This window comes from Zonotrichia albicollis, chromosome Z (assembly GCF_047830755.1).
Source record: "Zonotrichia albicollis isolate bZonAlb1 chromosome Z, bZonAlb1.hap1, whole genome shotgun sequence".
Lineage (NCBI taxonomy): Eukaryota > Metazoa > Chordata > Aves > Passeriformes > Passerellidae > Zonotrichia > Zonotrichia albicollis.
In genome coordinates, this window is record NC_133860.1 from 9,090,021 (window position 1) to 9,108,626 (window position 18,606).

Sequence of the window (18,606 nt, forward strand, 5' to 3'; positions counted from 1 at the left end):
GTCCCGATGAGGGTCTTCTGTGTGTCCCTGTGAGTGTCTGTGTGTTCCCATGAATGTCTGTCTGTCCCTATGAGTGTCTGTCTGTCCTCATGAGTGTCTGTTCGTCCCCACGGAGTGTCTATCTGTCCCCAAGAAGCGTATGCATGTCCCTCTGAGTGCCTGTGTGTCCCCACAGAGTGTCAGTGTGCCCCCACAAAGTGTCTGTGTGTCCCCACGGAGGGTCTGTGTGCCCCCACAAAGTGCCTGTGTGTCCCCACGGAGTGCCTGTGTGTCCCCACGGAGGGTCTGTGTGTCCCCACGGAGTGCCTGTCTCTCCCCACCGACGCTCTGGGCCCGCCCCCCCCCCGCTTCCTCAGCCCCCGGCCCCTCCCCGTCCCTCCCTCATGGCCGTGGCCCCGCCCCACCCCAGCCGCGCCCTGTGATTGGCCAGCGCGGCAGGGGCGTGTCCCACCGCCCATAGCTGTGTGTGATTGGGCGGCGCGGCGGGGGCGTGTCCCGCCGCCCGTCCCTGCGCGGCCCGGTGCCGCCTGAGCGCGGGGAGCGGGGCCATGGCCGAGGCCGTGCGACCCCCGCGCCGCGCCCGCTCGCGCCCCAAGGTAACGGCACCGGAACCGGGGGGGGGCTCGGGACGTGCTCCGCCGCCGCTGGGCCGAGGGAGCGACCCGCGTGTGGGGGTGGCCGCGCCAGGCCGTGTTTACATCCGTGTTTGTGCGGCCTTTAATGGTGGAGGGTGGAGTGTGGGGGAGCGTGTCTGGGTGATGTTGTTGTGTTTTTGTTGGTTTTTTTTTTGTTTCGTAAAAAGATTCCTGCTGTTCTGCACTCCGTATCCGTGGGTTTTGTAGTGTTTGCCAGGCGTGTGAGGGTGGTGACAGGCCTTGTGCTGTAGCAGGATGTAAACAAGGTTTTTTCTTACCTTGTCCTGCGGCCTCCTCAGGGGTCCCCGTGTCCTGTGGGAGAGCTGAGGGAATGTGCAGCGCTGGAGCTCACCCGCATGTACAGTGTTTCACTGTAGTGTGGGCAGACAGTCCTGCAGACAGAGCTGGGGCTGCTCAGCTGCACCAGAGAAGCTCCAGGGACACCTGAGAGCCCCTGCCAGGGCCTGCAGGGGCTCCAGGAGAGCTGCACAGCCCCTGGGGACAAGGCAGGCAGGGACAGCACCCAGGCAATGGCTCCCAGGGCCAGAGGGCAGGGACAGATTTTGGCCCATTGGGGATGAGGAATTGCTGGCTGGGAGGGTGGGCAGGCCCTGGCCCAGGGTGCCCAGAGCAGCTGTGGCTGCCCCTGGATCCCTGGGAATATTCAAGATCAGGCGGGACAGGGCTTGGAGAAATCTGGAATAGTGGAAGATGTCCCTGCCCATGGCAGGAGATGGAATGAGATGTGCTTTAAGTTCCTTTCCAACCCAAATCGTTCAGTGATTCTGTGATACTCCATCTTGTCTAAGTTTGGCTTTGAAATGCTGAGAACATGATGCTGTGTGTAGCTCGTGATAGTGCTACTTCTTTTTAAGTTGGCGCTGCAGTTTCTAAGTATCACTCTTCCTAGGTTTTTATTCTGTTTTGAGTGTGTTTCTTGTTCATGATGTTAGTACTGACAGCTTTCTGAAGGCTTTATTTTCTTTAGCCAGAATGTTTGTGGGAATGATTTGAACTACCTGACAAAGTGGAAATGTTTTCCTTGGTTCCTTGACCTCTTTCTTCTTGTCCCTATGGACAACCATATAGAGCAAGGGCATTGAAGTCATGACTGTCAAAGCTCTTTGAAAACCCTGAATTAATCGACCAGTGTTCTGTAAAACCAGAGTTAAATCTAAGTGTCAAGTGTGGGTGTGCTTCCTGAAGGGAAGGCAAGTAAAGATTGCAGGGAAAAGCAATCCCAGAAGAATTACTGTGCTGTTGTTTTGGTTTTGGTTCAGCCCCCTGTCGTGTGCAAGGCAGTCAGACCTTCAGAGTGCTGCCTAAGAGAATTGGTTCCCTGCAGGAAGGTGGTGAGTCATGGATGACACTGCTGTTTCATTAAGGACATGTGTGTGGTGACTGCAGTCTTCAGCCATCCCTTGCAGGTGAAATTCACTGAGAAACAATTCTCTGGAGGTGTCACATGTGAGAACCCTGAATTCTCCAGTGCTGCACACGACCCATTTCTGGTATTTCTGTTGCTATTACTCTGCTCACCTCTGTTAATACCCGGGCGTGCCTGAGGATGCAGTTTGCAGGTCAGTCACATTGAGGAGTTTTCCATTCCCATGCCACAGGAAAAGCTGTAATGCAATCCTCTGAAAAGCTGGAATTCCTGTGAGCTGAGAGAAAGGCTGGCTCAGCTGCAGAGCTGCCAAGTGGTGGAGTGGAGCCCAGGGCTTTCTGACAATGGTAGCCCCAAAGTTAAACTTGTGCAGCATCAGGCATGGGGCAAGGCTGAGGAGCAGCTGCCATTTTCCCATCCCTGGGAGTGTTCCAGGCCAGGTTGGATGGGGCTTGGATGACCTGGTCCAGTGGAAGTGTCCCTGCCTCTGGAAAGGTTGGAATGAGATGGTCTTCAAGGTCCCTTAAAGCCAAACCATTCTGGGGTTCTTTCATATGTGGCTTAAGCAGAATTTTCCTCTGTGTTTGTTCAGAACTTGATTTCTCTCATTCTTTTTCAGATGAAATCTCTTTCAACAATTGTGCCATTTATTTTGCCTAGGAGAGTGAGAACTGAAAGGCACATCATAAATTTTAAAAAAGAGCTGTGTCTGGCAGGGATGCAGGGTGATACTGAGAGATAAAGGGAGTTGTTTATTCTGTATGAGGAGTGCAAGAGGAAACGTTGAGATTGTAGAGGGAGAGGACCAGCATGTGTTTGTGTGAAATATGTGGATCAATACACTGAACAAATACGATTTAGTGATACAGTATCCTGTGGACATTATTGACTTTGAGGTAATTGTCAGGAGATGCTTATTATGACAAGTCCTGGCTTACAGAATTGCACTGATGTATTTTTAGCCTCTCACCTGCAGCTTTAGGTAGTGAGTCAGAGCTGTTTTATGATCAGAAGTGTTTACAGCTTTTAATACACCAGAAAACAGTATGAAGCCCAAGCCAGAGTAATTCCTTTTTTTTGTAAAGGACCTATGACCATATGTTCAGGGTAAAATTAGCCTTGACATCAAGGTGTTCTTGATCAATAGTGCCTTGATTTGGGCTGTTTTCATTTATGCTTTCTCTTAAGGCAAAAACATACAGATGTTTAGTAAAATTATATGTGATACTGCAAGCAGGTTTCCAGAACTGTGGTCTTTTTCCTATTATTATTTTCCCCAAAGTTGAAAGCTTGTACTCATTTCACCTGTGTTCATTGTTACATTATCTGGGTCATCCAAAAGTGGAGCACTGTGACCTAACTCCTCAGTTTTGCTCCTAATAAAGTGCCAGATCTACACAATTTACAGATTGGCTAATCACTGTGCTAATGAATTGGCAAATGATTTACAGATTATCAAAATTTTAGTTAATTTCCTATGCTGTTGTTTTTGGAAAGGAAGTTAATCTACGTTTTAGATTAGATTTATGGGAATTGTTGAGCCTCAAACTAATTGTGATTTTAAATTGATTAACAGTTCTGATGGCACTGTTAAGTTTTTCTGTGTCTCCAGTGTGTTTTGTCTGCTGAAAATAGGTATTTCAGTAATTGTTCAGATGTTGCCATGGTTTTAGAATGTAGCTAAGGGTTACATTCTAGACTTGCTTTGTTATGAAATTACTGTTTTGAAAATATTTTTCCAGTCACTAAAATATTATGTGAAACTTAAGATGGATCTGAATCACAGAGTAATTTCTTTTTCTTTTTTTTCCCTGTCAATAGGTGAAATTGAGTAACTCTTCTTAGGTGTCAGGGACCTGTTGTGTTGATTGTTTTCTGTGTTGATGAAACAGTCTGTTCTGTGATATTTATAGATTTTTGCTTAGAAATGTTGAAGCCTTGTGCAAGAGCACAAAACCACACAGTGGTAGACAGTCTTCATAGGGCAGCTAAAGGACAGGGATTTGTTTGGTATATTTATTTTTATCTTTAATATTATGAAAATTAATATGTTTAAAAGGGCTTTTGGAGTCATAATGCTGACAAATACTACTTTTGGTGTTGGTGGGATTTGGGATGCAAGATGAAGGGATTCACTTGGTAGTGACACTGTTAATTTTTTATTTTCTTAGGAAAAAAAGAAAAGAAGTAATGAGGAGCCCCAGGTACAAGAGCCTGATGATGTTTTCCTGCCTCCTGTGGCAGAAGGGTCTTCTCAAGCCGGGAGAGTGCAAGTGGAACATACTGCAGAATTCACAGAAATTCAGCTCAGAGATGAAGTAGAAAATAGAACAACTGTAACTGATGTGTCTGACACCCCCCAAAATCAATTATCCTCAGCAAGTGAAGGGGCTCTGGCAGTGGCTCTGGAGCCTCCCAAAGATGCAGAAGAGGTCAAAGCTGATCCTTCCCAGGAGGGATGTGTGGGGGGCGTTGAGAAGAGCAAGTTGGACAAACCTCAGAGCCCGGTGGAGGCAGGTGCTAGTGGATCTAGAAATTCTGACTTTCTGAGCAGTACCTTTCAGTCCAGTACTGCTCCCCCTCTGTCCGTGATGGGCTTTGTGCAGGGCAGAAGAGCTGAAAACCGACCAGACTTCAGAGATCCTCTCTCCAGCTCTTCAGAGAAGCTTCCCCCCAGCACGTCCCAGCGCCCCGAGAAGTGCAGGGCGCGCGTTCCGCGGCCGGTGTACCCAGACCTGTCCCTGGAGCTGTCCTACGAGAAGCCCACCATCATGGCAGTGAAGCCCCTGCTGCACCACGAGAGGCTGTACCCAGAGCTGCCCTCCGAGCCGGAGCTGGTGCCTTTCACCAGGGAGCAGCTGAAGATCTTTGAGCCCTGCTCCTGGCTGGAGAACGTCGACTCCTACGCCGAGGAGTTCGAGAGCGTGGCTCACCAGGACAGGCACGAGTTCTACGAGCTGCTCCTGAACTACATGCGCTGCAGGAAGCAGCTGCTCTTGGCTGAGGCAGAGCTGCAGGCCATGGCAACAGACTGCCAAAATGTGAAGGGGAGGTTATGGACTTTCAAGGAACAGCAGAAGACTGTGCAGGTGCTGTTGCTGAAGCTGCTTTTGAGCCCAAATTATTTGGAAGTTAACTTTACTTGCCAGGTTTATCATAGTTGAGGTGTTTTGTTGTAAAAGAATCACAGAATGTTAAGAGTTGACGGGGGGACTTAAAAATCATCTAGTTCCAACCCTGCTTTCTATGGGCAGGAACACCTCACACTAGACCAGGTTGTTCAAGGCCTTATCCAACCTGGCTTTGAGCACTGCCAGGATTGGGGCAACCTTCCTGGGCTGCCTGTGCCAGTGTCTCACCCCAGCCACAGTAAAGGGCTTTTTTTCTTAATAACTAGCCTAAATTACCCCTTGTTTCAGTTTAATCCCTTTAGTCCTTGGTTCCTTGACCTCTTTCTTGTTGTCCTGTTCTGTAGTAACAGAACTACAGTTACTGTTACTACAGTTCCTGGTGAAGAATCCTTGTCCAGCTTCCCTTTAAGCCCCTTCCAGATACTGGAAGGTGCTGTGAAGTCTCTACACTCCTCCAGGCTGAACAGCCCCACCTTTCTCAGCCTGTCTTCATAGGGAATCCTCCAATCCTCTTACCAACTTCTGTGCTTCCTCTGGACTTTGTCTGGCGCTAAAGTTCCATGTCCAGATATTATTGTCTTTGCTTTCTGTCTCTCCTCTGAGCCCCAGTACTTCAGAATATCATCCTCTTGAGACTTAAGACAGTTTGTCATTTGATTTTTGACCTCTGATGTGTGCAGGGCAGTGGGATATACATTGGTGATTTCTTCTGGAGTCAGAAAGGATGAGCTGTGTACACCCAGTTCTGTCCGTGGTGTCAGGTGAAGTTTCCCAGCACTCCAGGCAGATGTGGGCACAGTGGTGGAGTGACTGTAGCACTGATGTCCCATCTGGCCTGCTGCCAAGTGTAGGGACAGTTTCCATCGATGTCATTCCTGCTGCAGGGAGCTCGAGTTGTGCTCAGGAGCAGCCCCAACTCAGAGGGAGCATTAGGGCTCCCTGATCCATTTGCAGTAACTTGTTCCATAAGTGTCGCTGTGGTTTTTCTTACCTCCAGAATGGTCTTGGTACTCTGTAACATTTTTGCCTGCAAACCAGAGAGGTTTATGGAGCTCTTTGGGGCACACATCAGAAAAGTTTTCCCCCAGACTCCTTCTGTGACACTTGCCTTTGGAGCTCAGCATTACAGTGGGAGTGAATGAAATTGTTCTGATGCTGTTTATAGCCCACACATCATCAGAATTGTCCAAAGGTGCTGTACACCTATGCATAGGGTAGATTTTACTCTTTCTGTGAGTGCAGTTCATCAGAGTTGAGGAACTGAACATACCTAAATTCTTTCCTTTTTCTTGGGGAATACCACTGAGCCTCACTGGATTCTGAGGTTTGCCCTGATCGTTCTCTGTACCAAAAGCTTCACTCTTGCATCTTCTAATGCCACAGTAGAGTTGTGTAAGATTGCTACTTGCTTTATTTCATCTCAATTCACTATATATTTATTGTGTGTACAGAATAATTTTTGTCTTTATACCAATTGAAAACTCTTACTCTACTAATTTAGGAAACACAGGGATGCTTTCAAGGTAAGCTTTCACAGTGCTGGCTCTTAGGAATGTTTCCTTATTGCATAAAAGATTAACAGGAATGTTATTTATTGTAGGAATAGCAGGAATGTTATTTATTGTATTTTTCTTGTGCTGAAAAAGTAGAGATGAGGCAGAGGAAAATATTTTGAACATGCAGTAGGGAATTGCTGGAAATTATTTGTCCTGGGAGTTTGGGAAATATTTATCTCATTCCGGCGAATGTTTTAGCTTTAAAATAGCAGGTCCAAATATGTATGAACATCTGTAAACTAAGAAGCAGGTGCACTCACTGGGAGTGAGACACCTGGTTTTGTTCTCATCTCTCAGTGCTGCAGGCAAGTAACTCCTGGCTGGTTCCAAACCGAAGTTACCTAGGGTTCATGAAATGTTTTTTCTTCAGAAGTCAAAGATACGAATCTTCAGTGGTCGGCACCTCTCAGAAGCACATAGGATATTGCCAAATATTTGTCTTTTCCATTTATGAAATGTCCCCTTTTATGAAAGCCTTGAAATCTGTTTAAGAGAGGGTTATATCGTGATTGATTTCAGCTGGGCTGACCCAACAAAATGTCAGAGCTACTGACACAAAATATTTGCTCTCTTTTCAGGGTGTGTGTGCAGATCAGTGCAAGGTGACAGGCCACCACCGCTACCAGACAGTGGAGCTGAACGAGGGCGTGCTGGGGGAGCTGAGGAAGCTCTTTGAGGCCAAAGCAGAGCACGTGCACCAGACCCTGGCGCTGCACTCGTACACCTCGGTGCTGTCCCGCTTGCAGGTGGAGTCCTACGTTTACAGGCTGCTCAGCAGCTCGTCCCTGCTGAGATCCGTGGCCCTGCAGCAGCAGGAGCAAGGTGTGTTTGCTGTGCTCCCAGTCCTGCTCAGGGTGCCAGCACCTTGTGTGTGGATGGAGTTTTGGGCTCTTGTGGTGGAGTTTGTGTACTGTAGTTTCTTCCCCGTTACAAAAAACTGTTAGTCTTCTGTAGGGATCAGTGAAACTTTTTTCTCACAGGAAAATGTCCAATTGTCTTGACTTTATCATCCTGGGCAGTAAAAGCTGAATGCAGAAGTTCTGTCTGAGCTGCAGACTGACACTCATTACTGTTCTGAAACACTGTGTGGATGGAACACCTAAATTCTCAATATTTTTTTGTCCAAGGCAATATCTGATACAGTTCTTTTTCCTAATTCTAAAATGAGCTGGATATTTTTCCTACTTTACTTTCTCTTGGAAGGCCATTTGAAATCTTAAGCTCTTAATATTTAGAACTATCTTTTTGGTTTTCATCCTGAGTGTTTTGTTTGAGTTTGTGCCAATATAATCTTTTAGCTAAAGTATTTCTCCTCCTCCTGGCCCAGATATTTTTCTTTCTTATTGCTCCTCCGTTTGCACTCTACCTCTCAGATAGTTTATGTGCATGGTACATGGTTCTTAAAAAGCTGATGTTGAGGGAAGGCCTTTTGTGAGAATAACCACAGTATATTCTTCTTATAATTAGTGTCCAGAGCTTAATTACAAGATTAAACAAAGTGCTCTTAAGTATTCTCTTCTGACAGATTTGAAATGTGTTGAAATGTCTTTTTGTCTGCTCTCATACAGAGAGCAGTCTTATGTCCAGCCCCAAACCCATTTTTCATGCTGCTACTGCTTGTCAAAGCTTCATTAATTCTGTTTTTAATTTGCAGTTTCAAAGCAGTCAGAAAATCTCTCTTCAGACCTGAGCCATCTGAAGGAATGTATCAGTGTCCTTTTCAGCTTCACTCGCAGGGTCATTGAAGATCCTCAGTTTCACAGTGACCTTCTCATGTGGCTGCAGAGACTGGTGAGGGAGTAGGCATGGATATATCTGATCCAACACACAGGTTGAATTCAGGAATAATTTCTGGAAGTGTTACTGTTTCGCTTCCTGTCTTGTGGGCAATGTGTTTTTTTGATAGAGTTTGTTCTGTTTGGGGAACAGAATCTCTTAGCAGATCTTTAGAATTGATTCCCTTGTCTGAAAAAATCAAGTAGCATTAGTGAGGATTGGCACTTGAGCAGCCAGCACTACTCACAGTGAAGTTAATAATACTCATTGTGCTTTTACTTATTTTGAAATTAGAGCTGTTCAGACTTGCCGTGTTGGAGAAACCTTTGTTCCTGCCAATTTCTAAATGAATTAGATTTTAGTGCAGTTGTAGAAAAAATAGTGACTTAACACCAAAAAAATGGTTTGTGGCTCATAAGGCAAGCAAACGGATTTTAAATATTGTTCTCCTGTAACATGCTCTGAAAATGCAGGTTTGTTAGAAAGGGTGAGAAATGAACAATATTACTCTAGTTTGCAAGACTGTGAGGAAATGAGCTTCAGGGTTATTTAGCTGATTTCAATGCATTTCCCTGTAGGTGTCTGTGCTGCAGAGAATTGGCTGTCCAGGTGACCATCTCTTCCTCTTCAACCACATCCTTCGGTGTCCAGCTGGTGTCAGCGAGTGGGCTTGTCCATTCATCCAGGTGTGAATGTTTAATTCTTTACTGGCAGCAGGTTGGAGTGGGACTGGCCTGGGTAGGGGAGGAGAGTGTCTTGTGCCTGCTTAATCCCTCATGACTGCCTTTCCAGGTGTGTGCAATCATGGTGGCAGGGAGGGGTTTGTCAGGGAATATGTTTTTCCATGTTAGGACAACCATGTGCAGGTTGACATGGGAACACACTTCACTCTTGACTGGAGAGATTCCATGAAAGGGAGTCGAGGCCTTATGCACCAGGATTTGGGAGTGTTCTCCAAAAAGTGGAAGGCATACTTAGACTTCAGCTGTATATAAAAAGTGAGATTGGAGTCAGCTCTGTGCTGTGTAAGGGATCAGGAGGAACAGATTTTTTTGTATCCTATGCATTGAAGTGGGACTGGTTTCCCTGGAAAATTCAGGGACAAAGGAAAGAGTTCACTTTGTCTAGGTCAGATGGATTGTAGATATCCAAAGGCACCAGGGTGTTTTTCAAAGAACATATTTGCCCTTCTATGAGGGGAAAACATTGGAATCTAGTTACAGGAAAATTTAACTAAAAGGAAAGGCAAACAATGCAGTAAAAGTATAGAATAGAATAAATTAGCTTGGGAAAGACCCTTAGTACCATTGAGTCCAATTAACCTAATGTGGTAGGATTTTGTCTTCCCCTGTGCTCAGTGTCTGAATTACCCCTGGTGCCCAGACCTACATGTGGCACAAAGAGAGAGGTGCAGCTTTTGATTTGGGTTTTTCCCCTCCCACCCCTCCTTTAATTTTTCTCAGTAATTCTTTTGGACAAGTCACAATGTTTTGCCATGGCAATACTTTGTCCAGGGTGTGGATGCTGTCATTTATGGATTCTTCTAAGTCTTAACAAAAAGCTAATGAGAAATGTGAATTTCTCTGCTGAGAATAATTTGCCTTTTGCTTATTTGCATTTACTTAGATTTTTGCATTTAATTTCAGATCAAAGTCTTGGGTAACCCATCGGGTGTCTTTCATTTCATGCAATCTCTTGCCTTGCTTATGTCTCCTGTCAAGTAAGTATGAACATGATTTTATAAATATGTTCTGATTATTTTAGAATAGAAAACACAGCATACAATCTACTTGTAAAAGTCTGAAAGTTCATTGCAGGCAAAGTCATAAAAGTGGGTGCAAATAGATTCACAGTTTAAATCAAGGTCTTTTTACTCATTCATCTTAAAATTCAGCCTTGGCAGTACCTCCTTTTGCTGTACACAGTATGATGCAGCTTTCTTTCAGCTGTGAAGACTGACAAACCCACACATTTTGTTACTGTGGCTTCTGAAATATCTCTTGCTTTGCTGAGAACTGAAAAACCTGTGGCCTGTTTTTTATACTGTCTCCTCGTTTTATACTCTCTGCTGCAATAGAATCCCCTGAGTAAAGGTGTTGAGATGGTGTACACACTGATTGGGCATCTTGATATATTTTTCATCCTTTAAAAAAAAAATTTAAAAAAAATCTAGTAGGAATGTGGTGCTTGGAGAAGGTAGTTAATGAAATCACTCACAAGTGAAAGCAATTATGTTCTCCAGATAAATTACATAACTTGCCTCTTCCTCTGCCCAGATTTTGAGGTCAAAGAATCAAACTGTGGGTGTTTAGGGTTGTCACTGTGCTCTTGATAGATTGGGTCTGGGTTAAGTGGGAGTCTTGTTATTGAAAGTTATTATTTTAAAGGGTTTTATTGTTACATTTAATTTCTAGAACTGCCTGGGAAAACCAGTGTATCTTGAGGGAATGTGTGTTGCCAGTGTGTTTTGACACTTGTGTTTGGAACAAGCGCCAACTTAATGTGCCTGGGGTGCTGCTCTAAATGCTGATACCAGAACTCAGAGCCTCCACAGGGTCTGCTCTTACTGGTAAAAGAGCTGAGGCTTATCTGTTACAGCTCCTGCATGTCAGGAACCAGGTTATCCTAGAGTCATTTACAATCACAGGATTGTTTAGGCTGGAAAACACCTTTAGGGTTGTTGAGTCCAGCCCTTAACCCAGAACCACTGTGCCCACTGCTGAGCCATGTGTCCTCTGGTGCCACATCCACAAACCTTCTGAACACTTCCAGAGATGTTGACTCCTCCACTGCCCCAAACAATCTGTTGCAGTGCCTGAACAAGTTTCCATGAAAAAATTTTCTCTAATATCTAATCCAAACCTCCTCTAGTGCGACTTGAGGCTGTTTATGCTCCTGTCATTTGTAACTTGGGAGCAGAGTTTGACTCCCCCACAGCTGTCCCCAGGGAACACTGCACTCCTGTCAGGAGCTGTGCAGAGCCACAAGGGCCCCCTGAGCCTCCTTTGCTCCAGGCTCAGCCCCTTCCCAGCTCCCTCAGCCTCTCCTGGGGCTCCAGCCCCTTCCCAGCTCCGTTCCCTGCCCTGGACACGCTCCAGCCCCTCGGTGTCTCTCTTGTGCTGAGGACCCAGAGCTGTCCCCAGCACTGGAGCTGCCTCAGCAGTGCCGGCACAGGGACAGGCCCTGCCCTGGGGCTGTGTCACAGCCTGGCTGGGACAGCCCAGGGCCCATTGGCCTCCTGCTCCCCTGGGCACTCTGGGCCCGTGTCCAGCCCCTGGCACCAGCACCCCCAGGGCCTTCTCTGCCAGGCATTTTTCTGCTTTACTTGCTAAATTCTTCCTCTTGCATCTGGATTTTTAATATCTTCCTTTAACTGAAAGGTTATTAAATTCAGAATTTTTAGTTTTCTAATTTTTTACCCTTGATTTTTCACTTTAAACCAGAAATCGTGTGGATTTCATGTGCCATATGAAACCAAGTGAAAGGAAGAGTTCCTCTTCTTCTGGGAAGGAATCTGGGAACTGGACTCTGGTAGATGAAGGAGGAGAAGAGGTACAGAAGATGACTTCTTTTGCTTCTCTTTGTTTTGTCCTTTATGCTTTTGTTCAAGCTTTATCTTTGTGAAATGAGTGAAGAAAATCTGACTTGTTAAGTTAAAAAGCATGATTTGAATTTGCTTCTATTTTAGTCTCATTTATCTCTGTGGTATAACTAGAGTGGAGCTTCCAGTAATGAGTATTAGCAGAGAGAATTCAAATATTTCAGTTGCTCCTATCAAAACTATAAATTAGTACAATGGTGAAGCCCTTTACTACTGGTTTTACTGTAGAGATACTGAAAATACCTGTATTTATCTATAGGATGAGGATCCTGAAACAAGCTGGATTCTGCTCTTGGAAGATGACTTGATTGCTCTGTTGTCACAGTTCCCATTTCATGAACTCTTTCAGCAGTTCCTCGGGTTTACATCTGAAGGTAAATCACTTGCCAGAGAGTTATTCTTCATTTTGCTTATGCTAATTATATTAATGACTGCCACTGCCAAGAGTGCTACTGTACTGTGAAGCTCTCTGAGAAAAATAATAATGAACCTGTGCAGCAGCTTGCAGGCTATAGAGATGAGCTGGAAGTATATGCCATGTGTATGGGATAAATGAAAACCTCATTGCAATATGCAAAACTTTGGAGTCTTTTCCCTTAGTTTGCGTTTGGATGTCAGTTAACTCCCAAAAGTGCTTTCAGAGCTATTTTTCCCCCTCACCTCTTAGCTGTAATTGCTTACCAGAGGTCTTATTACCTGCATAGTTTATTTGCACTTTCATACTTAGCAGGTATTTATTGTTCATTTCATAAACAAAGCATACATTCCAGTTCACAGTATGGTGAATTGTTGATTTGGATGCTTGTTAAGTTACTTAAAAATCCAAAATTCACTTATTTTTTTGGCACTTATTTCGTGTCTCTGTCTTAGGTGCTTATTTTCCTGAAAAAACATCTCCCCAGAAGATGATGAAGATTTTTGCCTTTGCAAACTCCTTAGTGGAACTTTTGTCTGTGGGACTGGAAACGTTTAACAGAGCACGGTACCGGCAGTTTGTGAAGAGAATTGGTCAGCTCATCAAGTAAGAGATTTTTTTTTCTCTGTGAGTGATTTAGTCCATTTTATACGTACATTAGATATTCAGAGCTGCTGAAAAATCCCCAGAACCAACCATAAAACAAACAAATAAACCCCACCCAAATGGTTCTCAGGTAGGTTTTGCTCTGACATTTGGTCAGTTCAGCATTAGCCAGTCTGGGAATCTGAAATGGGGAATTGCAAAATCTGAATGCTTTGGGTACAGAGGAGCCAGGTAAGCTGTGGGACATGAGGCTGATATATCAGTGATGTTGTTAGGCTTGTATTGTATACTCAATGAATCCCAACAAACAGGAATTCCTTCAGTTTCTCCTATCTATAACCAGTGTTACTGCTTTATTTCCTTTGTTACTTAGAATTGTTTTGGGGTTTTTGATTTTCTCCCTGCAAATTGTCCTAATGTTGCAGTAATGTATTTGAAGCCTAAATGCTGCTCTTTATTTTTAAATCTCTAGCATTTACTCTACATGGCTTCTATGAGTGTATTCTCAAGGGAGAGTACAGTCAAATCAGAAACAAAATCCATCTTTTTCTTTGTGTTATGGAGGCAGTAGCTTTCTCAGTGTAATTATTCCCATATGAGCTTTCTGCCATTTCATTGTGTACAGTTACCTTAAGGCTCCAAAGGTCACACAGAACAGAATATTGTGCCTTGTGAGCTTGCAAAACCAAGGAAAGAGAACACAGAAATTTGACTGATACAATTTATATAGAAAGCTCCGGGACCCAGAAGGCAAAATGTTGGACATGTCTCTTGTGGCTAGACTCTAATCTGGTTGCCCTTGCCTGTGTTTTCCTGTGATGGTGACATACTTAATGATCTTTCTTTGTCTTGTTTGCTCTGCTGTGTAGGATGACACTGTGTCATGTGAGTGACCACTGGGCCCAGTATGTTAGTGGCAATAAACAATATGGATCAGTAGAACACCCCTACTCTGTGGAAAAATTGCAGCTGGAGTTTGATGAGCTGTTTTTTAGAGCTGTTCTACATGTTCTGAAGGCAAAAAGGTGGGTAATCTCTTCACTGGCTTAGTTTTGGAGGAGTTGAATACTTGAAACTGGGATTTGGAGTAGCTTTAAATACTTAATGGTTTAAACAAGACTGAAATAAGTAGGATTTTTCAGTGCATTGGTAGCATCAAGGTGGGGAGGAAGTAGGCCATGAATTGTAGCACCTGACAGAAACTCTGAAATCTTGGTCAGTTCACGGTGAGGTTGGCTCAGAATCTGAGGTGCCAATACACATCCTCACATTCCTAATTCTGCTACATAGCAGAGGTGTGGGCCAGAGATGTCTCCTTTCCAAATGCTGGGATTTGTCAGGCTGGAACTGTTCCTGAGTGCCTCTTCAAATCCCACAGGTTGGGAGTCTGGCTGTTCATGTCTGAGATGCCTTATGGAACCTTGTCCAGCAGCATGCTTTGGAGGCTCTTCTTTGTCATGCACTGCGCTGAGAATGAGCACCTGGAGCAGCTCTGCTCTACTCTTCAACCTGCTGACTACAAGCAGAGACTCAAAGGTAAAATTCCCCCACACAGAACCAATTCTAATCCATTCAGCTGCTGCTGCATCACCTGTGGGTTTAACTCTTTGCAGCTGCATTGTTAAATGCACCCTTGGCAGCATGAGTGATTTGGTGGCTGCTGAAATGTTTTGGGCAGTTCATAGTTTTCCAGTACTTGTTTGCCCAAATTGTCATTTAACAGCAACTGATAGATTTCCTGTCCTGGTTTTCTCTGTGGCTGCCTCAGAGCTGCAGGAGTGACATGCAGGAGGTACCTCTTGTGTATTTTTGTTTGACTTCCCATCTTGACCTTCAACAGTATTTGGAGAGTGAGGCTTAAATCCTAAAGTACAGACTTCTGTATCACGTAGGGTTGGTGTGGCAATTTTTTTAATTTGTTGCGGGTTTTTTTGGGGTTTTTTTGGTGACTGACTGTTGAGCTGCTGATAGTTTTGGAGTCCTCCTTTTTTGCTAATTTTCACTTTAGTAACTCACATTGTGGGAGACTTTTTATCATCCTCACCTATATTTCCTTTATCTCAAGCCTTCTTTTCATGCATTTCTTGTCCTCATCGCACACTTTATTTTTATTTCCTCTTGACTTTTGTCCCATGTTGATCTGCACAGTGAACGTGGTGTCTTCAGCCATAGCAGAACTATTTAGAGGCCAGCTGGAATGCTAGTTTCCCTCTGCTGCTGCATTTGTGGATAATATTTCAGGACTTGATTGACAGGGGGTCAGGTAAACAAACAGTTTACTGCTCCCCGCTTTACAGCTTCTTTGCTGTCTTCAGGGAGAGCAGATTTCATTTTTGTCAGTTTTACTTCTCAGCTGGCTGGTATCCCAGGTAGCTGTTACCCCATGTACCCAGGCTTGGTGGAGAAGCAGGAGAAAATGGTGATTCTGAGAGGTTACTGAGTATCTTGACTCTGTGCAATCTCAGGTAACATTTAAGGCAATTTACACGGAAAGGGAGAGAGATACCAAGATTGTAGTTGTGTGCACTTGATGAAGGGCTGATCTGATAAGCACTTGCCAGCCAAAACAGTAACTGTTACACTGTGTCAGTAGAACATCTTTATTTTTGGTTTTGCTAGAAAATTTTTACTGCATCTATTATGGGTTGCAGTAACAAACACAGATTTTTTTTTTTTAAATATAATTATCTTTTTCAGGCATTCTTTTGGTTCTAGCTAACTTTTATGTTTCAAAGTCCCTGGTATGCTGATTCAGGATTTCTTTATCCTCTTCATTCTCCTCAGTGAGTTCTGTCAGCATAATACTGTTTTTTCACCAGTGTCTAGACCTAGACAGGGAATATCAACAGTTCTTCCAGTGAAATCCATCTAATCTTCTGAAATATTTTCTTTCAATGAACACTTAACAAATTAAAGCTTAATTTCCTGTAATTTGTACCCTGGAAGATCATGACATTAACATTCTCTTGGTTTTTTAGTGATTTCCTCTCCTGAATTAAGCCTGAGAAAAGGGTGGTGGATCTGCAGGTGGAAGCAAACCTTTGTAATTGATGGAATCTTAGGGCATCAAGTCCATAGGGGTTGGGAGTAATGCATTTTTGGGATTTCCTAAAAAAAGAGGCCAGACAAAATTAAGGGAATAAAAAGCAGTTATATTTATTGAAGGACCTTTAGGTACATTTTGGGCAGACAGTGCCCCCCCAGGGGCTGCACTCTATATATGGACAATGGGTCATGGGTTTTCATATTTTTGTAAGTTTGGTCCATTTGCATATTGGGGATTAATGTTCCAATTGCAGCTTCAGGTAATGAAGGCATTTACAAGTTTGCTCTCCCCCAATTCACTTTTGTTTACTTTTCAGGGTCTGAGGCAGGAAGGTTGATTCCCATAATCCCTTGATTCCCAGGCCTAGAGAGGAATTGTTTTGTCCGACCAAAATAGGAAAGCAGTAGCTAACACTCCATATGGAGTTTAGGGTTATACACTAAAGAATTGCAGGATTACAAATATATGAAAAATAGAAAAGCTAAAATCCTAAGGCATCAGGAGCATTGTTGCTATCCTAGTGAGTGGCATCCCTGCCCATGGCAGGGATTTTAATCTAGGTAATATTTAATATCCCTTTAATCCAAGGGTACTATGATTTTATTTGTCGTCACAGTTTCCTTGCTGCCAGTAACAAGGTTGGAGGAGTTTGATTTTTAGGGCATCATGAACTTGAGTTGTAGTGTGATTAGAGGAAAGGAATGGGGTCAAGTACCAAGTGGATGGTGAAGATGTTACTTCTCCACTATGAGAGGACAGGATTTAGGGGGAGTCTCTCTGTTTCCCTTAGACCTTGTCCCCATTTTCAGTCCCTTGCTATGGCTTGGTGTGGGTTTGAGGTCAGTGTGGAGCCCACAGCTCACCCCTTCTCACTGTCACCCTGCTGTGCCTTTAACTACATTAATGATGTGGTCTTTTTTAATGTCCTTCTGCATCATGTTAGAAAAAACAGAAAGCAAACCCTGAACTACAAGGGGAAACAGGGAAACAGAGTTGTGTGTAACTTCTGCATTAAGGATAAAAAATAGCATTAGGAAATGGAGGTGAGTGGATGAGGCACCCCCTGTTTGCCTGCTGTATCTATCAGCAGTGTGGTTTCTCCTACTGTTTGGAAGAAACTGTTTTCTGAAATTGCACAATCCTCTAGCATGCTGTTCCATGAGCTGTTTTGCCTGTACAGGCCTGACCTTCTCAGGTTGGAGTACAGTTGCAAAATTCTTGAAAGCCCTTAAAATAGAATGTAATCTAAGTGCAAGTGTTTGATCACAAGCACGCTGAGCACGTGTGTGTCCAGGTTAGGGAGCTGTGTGCACAATGGATGCTTTTTCTGTGTGTTCAGCTGCTATGACAAAATCACTGTAAGCAGTGTTTGTTGGCATGTTGAGGGTCAGAGAAGGCATTTCACTCTGCAAAACTTTTTACAGCTCAAATGCTGCTTCCAGTGCTTGTTTTGCTGCACAGACTCTATTTCAAGTTGTTTGGAAGAAACAAAAAAACCCAAAACATTTTAAAACCCTGTACAGGTTCCTTTGTATCATTGCCTTCCTGTTGTCCCACACCCTGAGGAATGGAATGTTTATTTGCTTTTAGCAATATCTCTTTTGGGTTTAAAGAGGAAACTTGCTTTGAATTTGAGTGAAAATATATCTCAGCCTTCCTGCTTGTGCAGGTTCAGTTCTCTGTTTTCAGAGATGGATTCCAAACAAGTGCATCCAGTGTTTTTTCTTGTATTGTATTTGGGAAGCTCAGACTGGCCTTTCTTTGTAGCTCTTGGGTATAATCAAGACCTGGAGCTACATACTTGCAGAATTTTTATTTGTAATTGGCATGGAATGATCTCAACAGATCACTTCTCTGGGATTTTGAGTGAATAACTACGTAAATGTTGCTGATGTGTGCCCTGCTGCAATTTTACCATGTTTCTTTCACTTGACTTTTTTTTTTCCTAGATCCAGAGCACCTTGCACAGTTTGAAAAGTATCTCCAGTCAATGAACTGCTCAGAAGAAATTTGTCTGCTCACCACATTTGCTCAGATGGCACAAACCAAACGGGCTGATGTTGATGAGGATTTTATCAAAATCGTTGTTTTGGAGATATATGAGGTGAGTAACGTTACTGGACCATTCAGGAAAAGAATGAAAATGCTCTTTTTATTTGTAACAGTGGAAGGTGTGAAGCTTTCGTGGCCTCTGTGGTTTGTTCTTCCATGGAATTAAAAAAGTGCTGCTTTTTAAAAAAGCCGTGAATTAAAATTGCCTGAAGTACTTGTTTTTTTCTGGGAAAAAGAACAACTTTTCTGTAAGCGAAGCCAGAATGAAACAAATAAATAAAAATATATTTATTTTGTTTCATTTTTCTCATGCAGGCCTAACTTGTAGCTTTGGAATTCCTTATGTGGTGTTTTTTCCATTGGTTTTGGTGGGATTTTTTTTTAGTGCCTGTGGCTGTGTT

At 43.8% G+C, this 18,606-nt stretch overlaps 1 protein-coding gene across 4 annotated transcripts in view; it reads left to right on the plus strand.

Moving 5' to 3' along the window:
• The first annotated feature begins 450 nt into the window (after positions 1-450).
• EPG5 (ectopic P-granules 5 autophagy tethering factor) overlaps positions 451-18,606 on the plus strand; it is a 55,294-nt gene continuing 37,138 nt past the window's right edge. For all 4 annotated transcript variants that reach the window (XM_074532363.1, XM_074532365.1, XM_074532364.1 and 1 more), the window contains exons 1-12: positions 451-596; positions 4,194-5,111; positions 7,288-7,531; positions 8,364-8,500; positions 9,064-9,171; positions 10,132-10,205; positions 11,929-12,037; positions 12,346-12,460; positions 12,957-13,107; positions 13,977-14,132; positions 14,486-14,643; positions 18,103-18,257. In XM_074532363.1, coding sequence (XP_074388464.1) covers positions 549-596; positions 4,194-5,111; positions 7,288-7,531; positions 8,364-8,500; positions 9,064-9,171; positions 10,132-10,205; positions 11,929-12,037; positions 12,346-12,460; positions 12,957-13,107; positions 13,977-14,132; positions 14,486-14,643; positions 18,103-18,257 — 2,373 coding nt within the window. In that variant the 5' untranslated portion in view covers positions 451-548. The remainder of the gene's footprint in view (positions 597-4,193; positions 5,112-7,287; positions 7,532-8,363; positions 8,501-9,063; positions 9,172-10,131; positions 10,206-11,928; positions 12,038-12,345; positions 12,461-12,956; positions 13,108-13,976; positions 14,133-14,485; positions 14,644-18,102; positions 18,258-18,606) is intronic.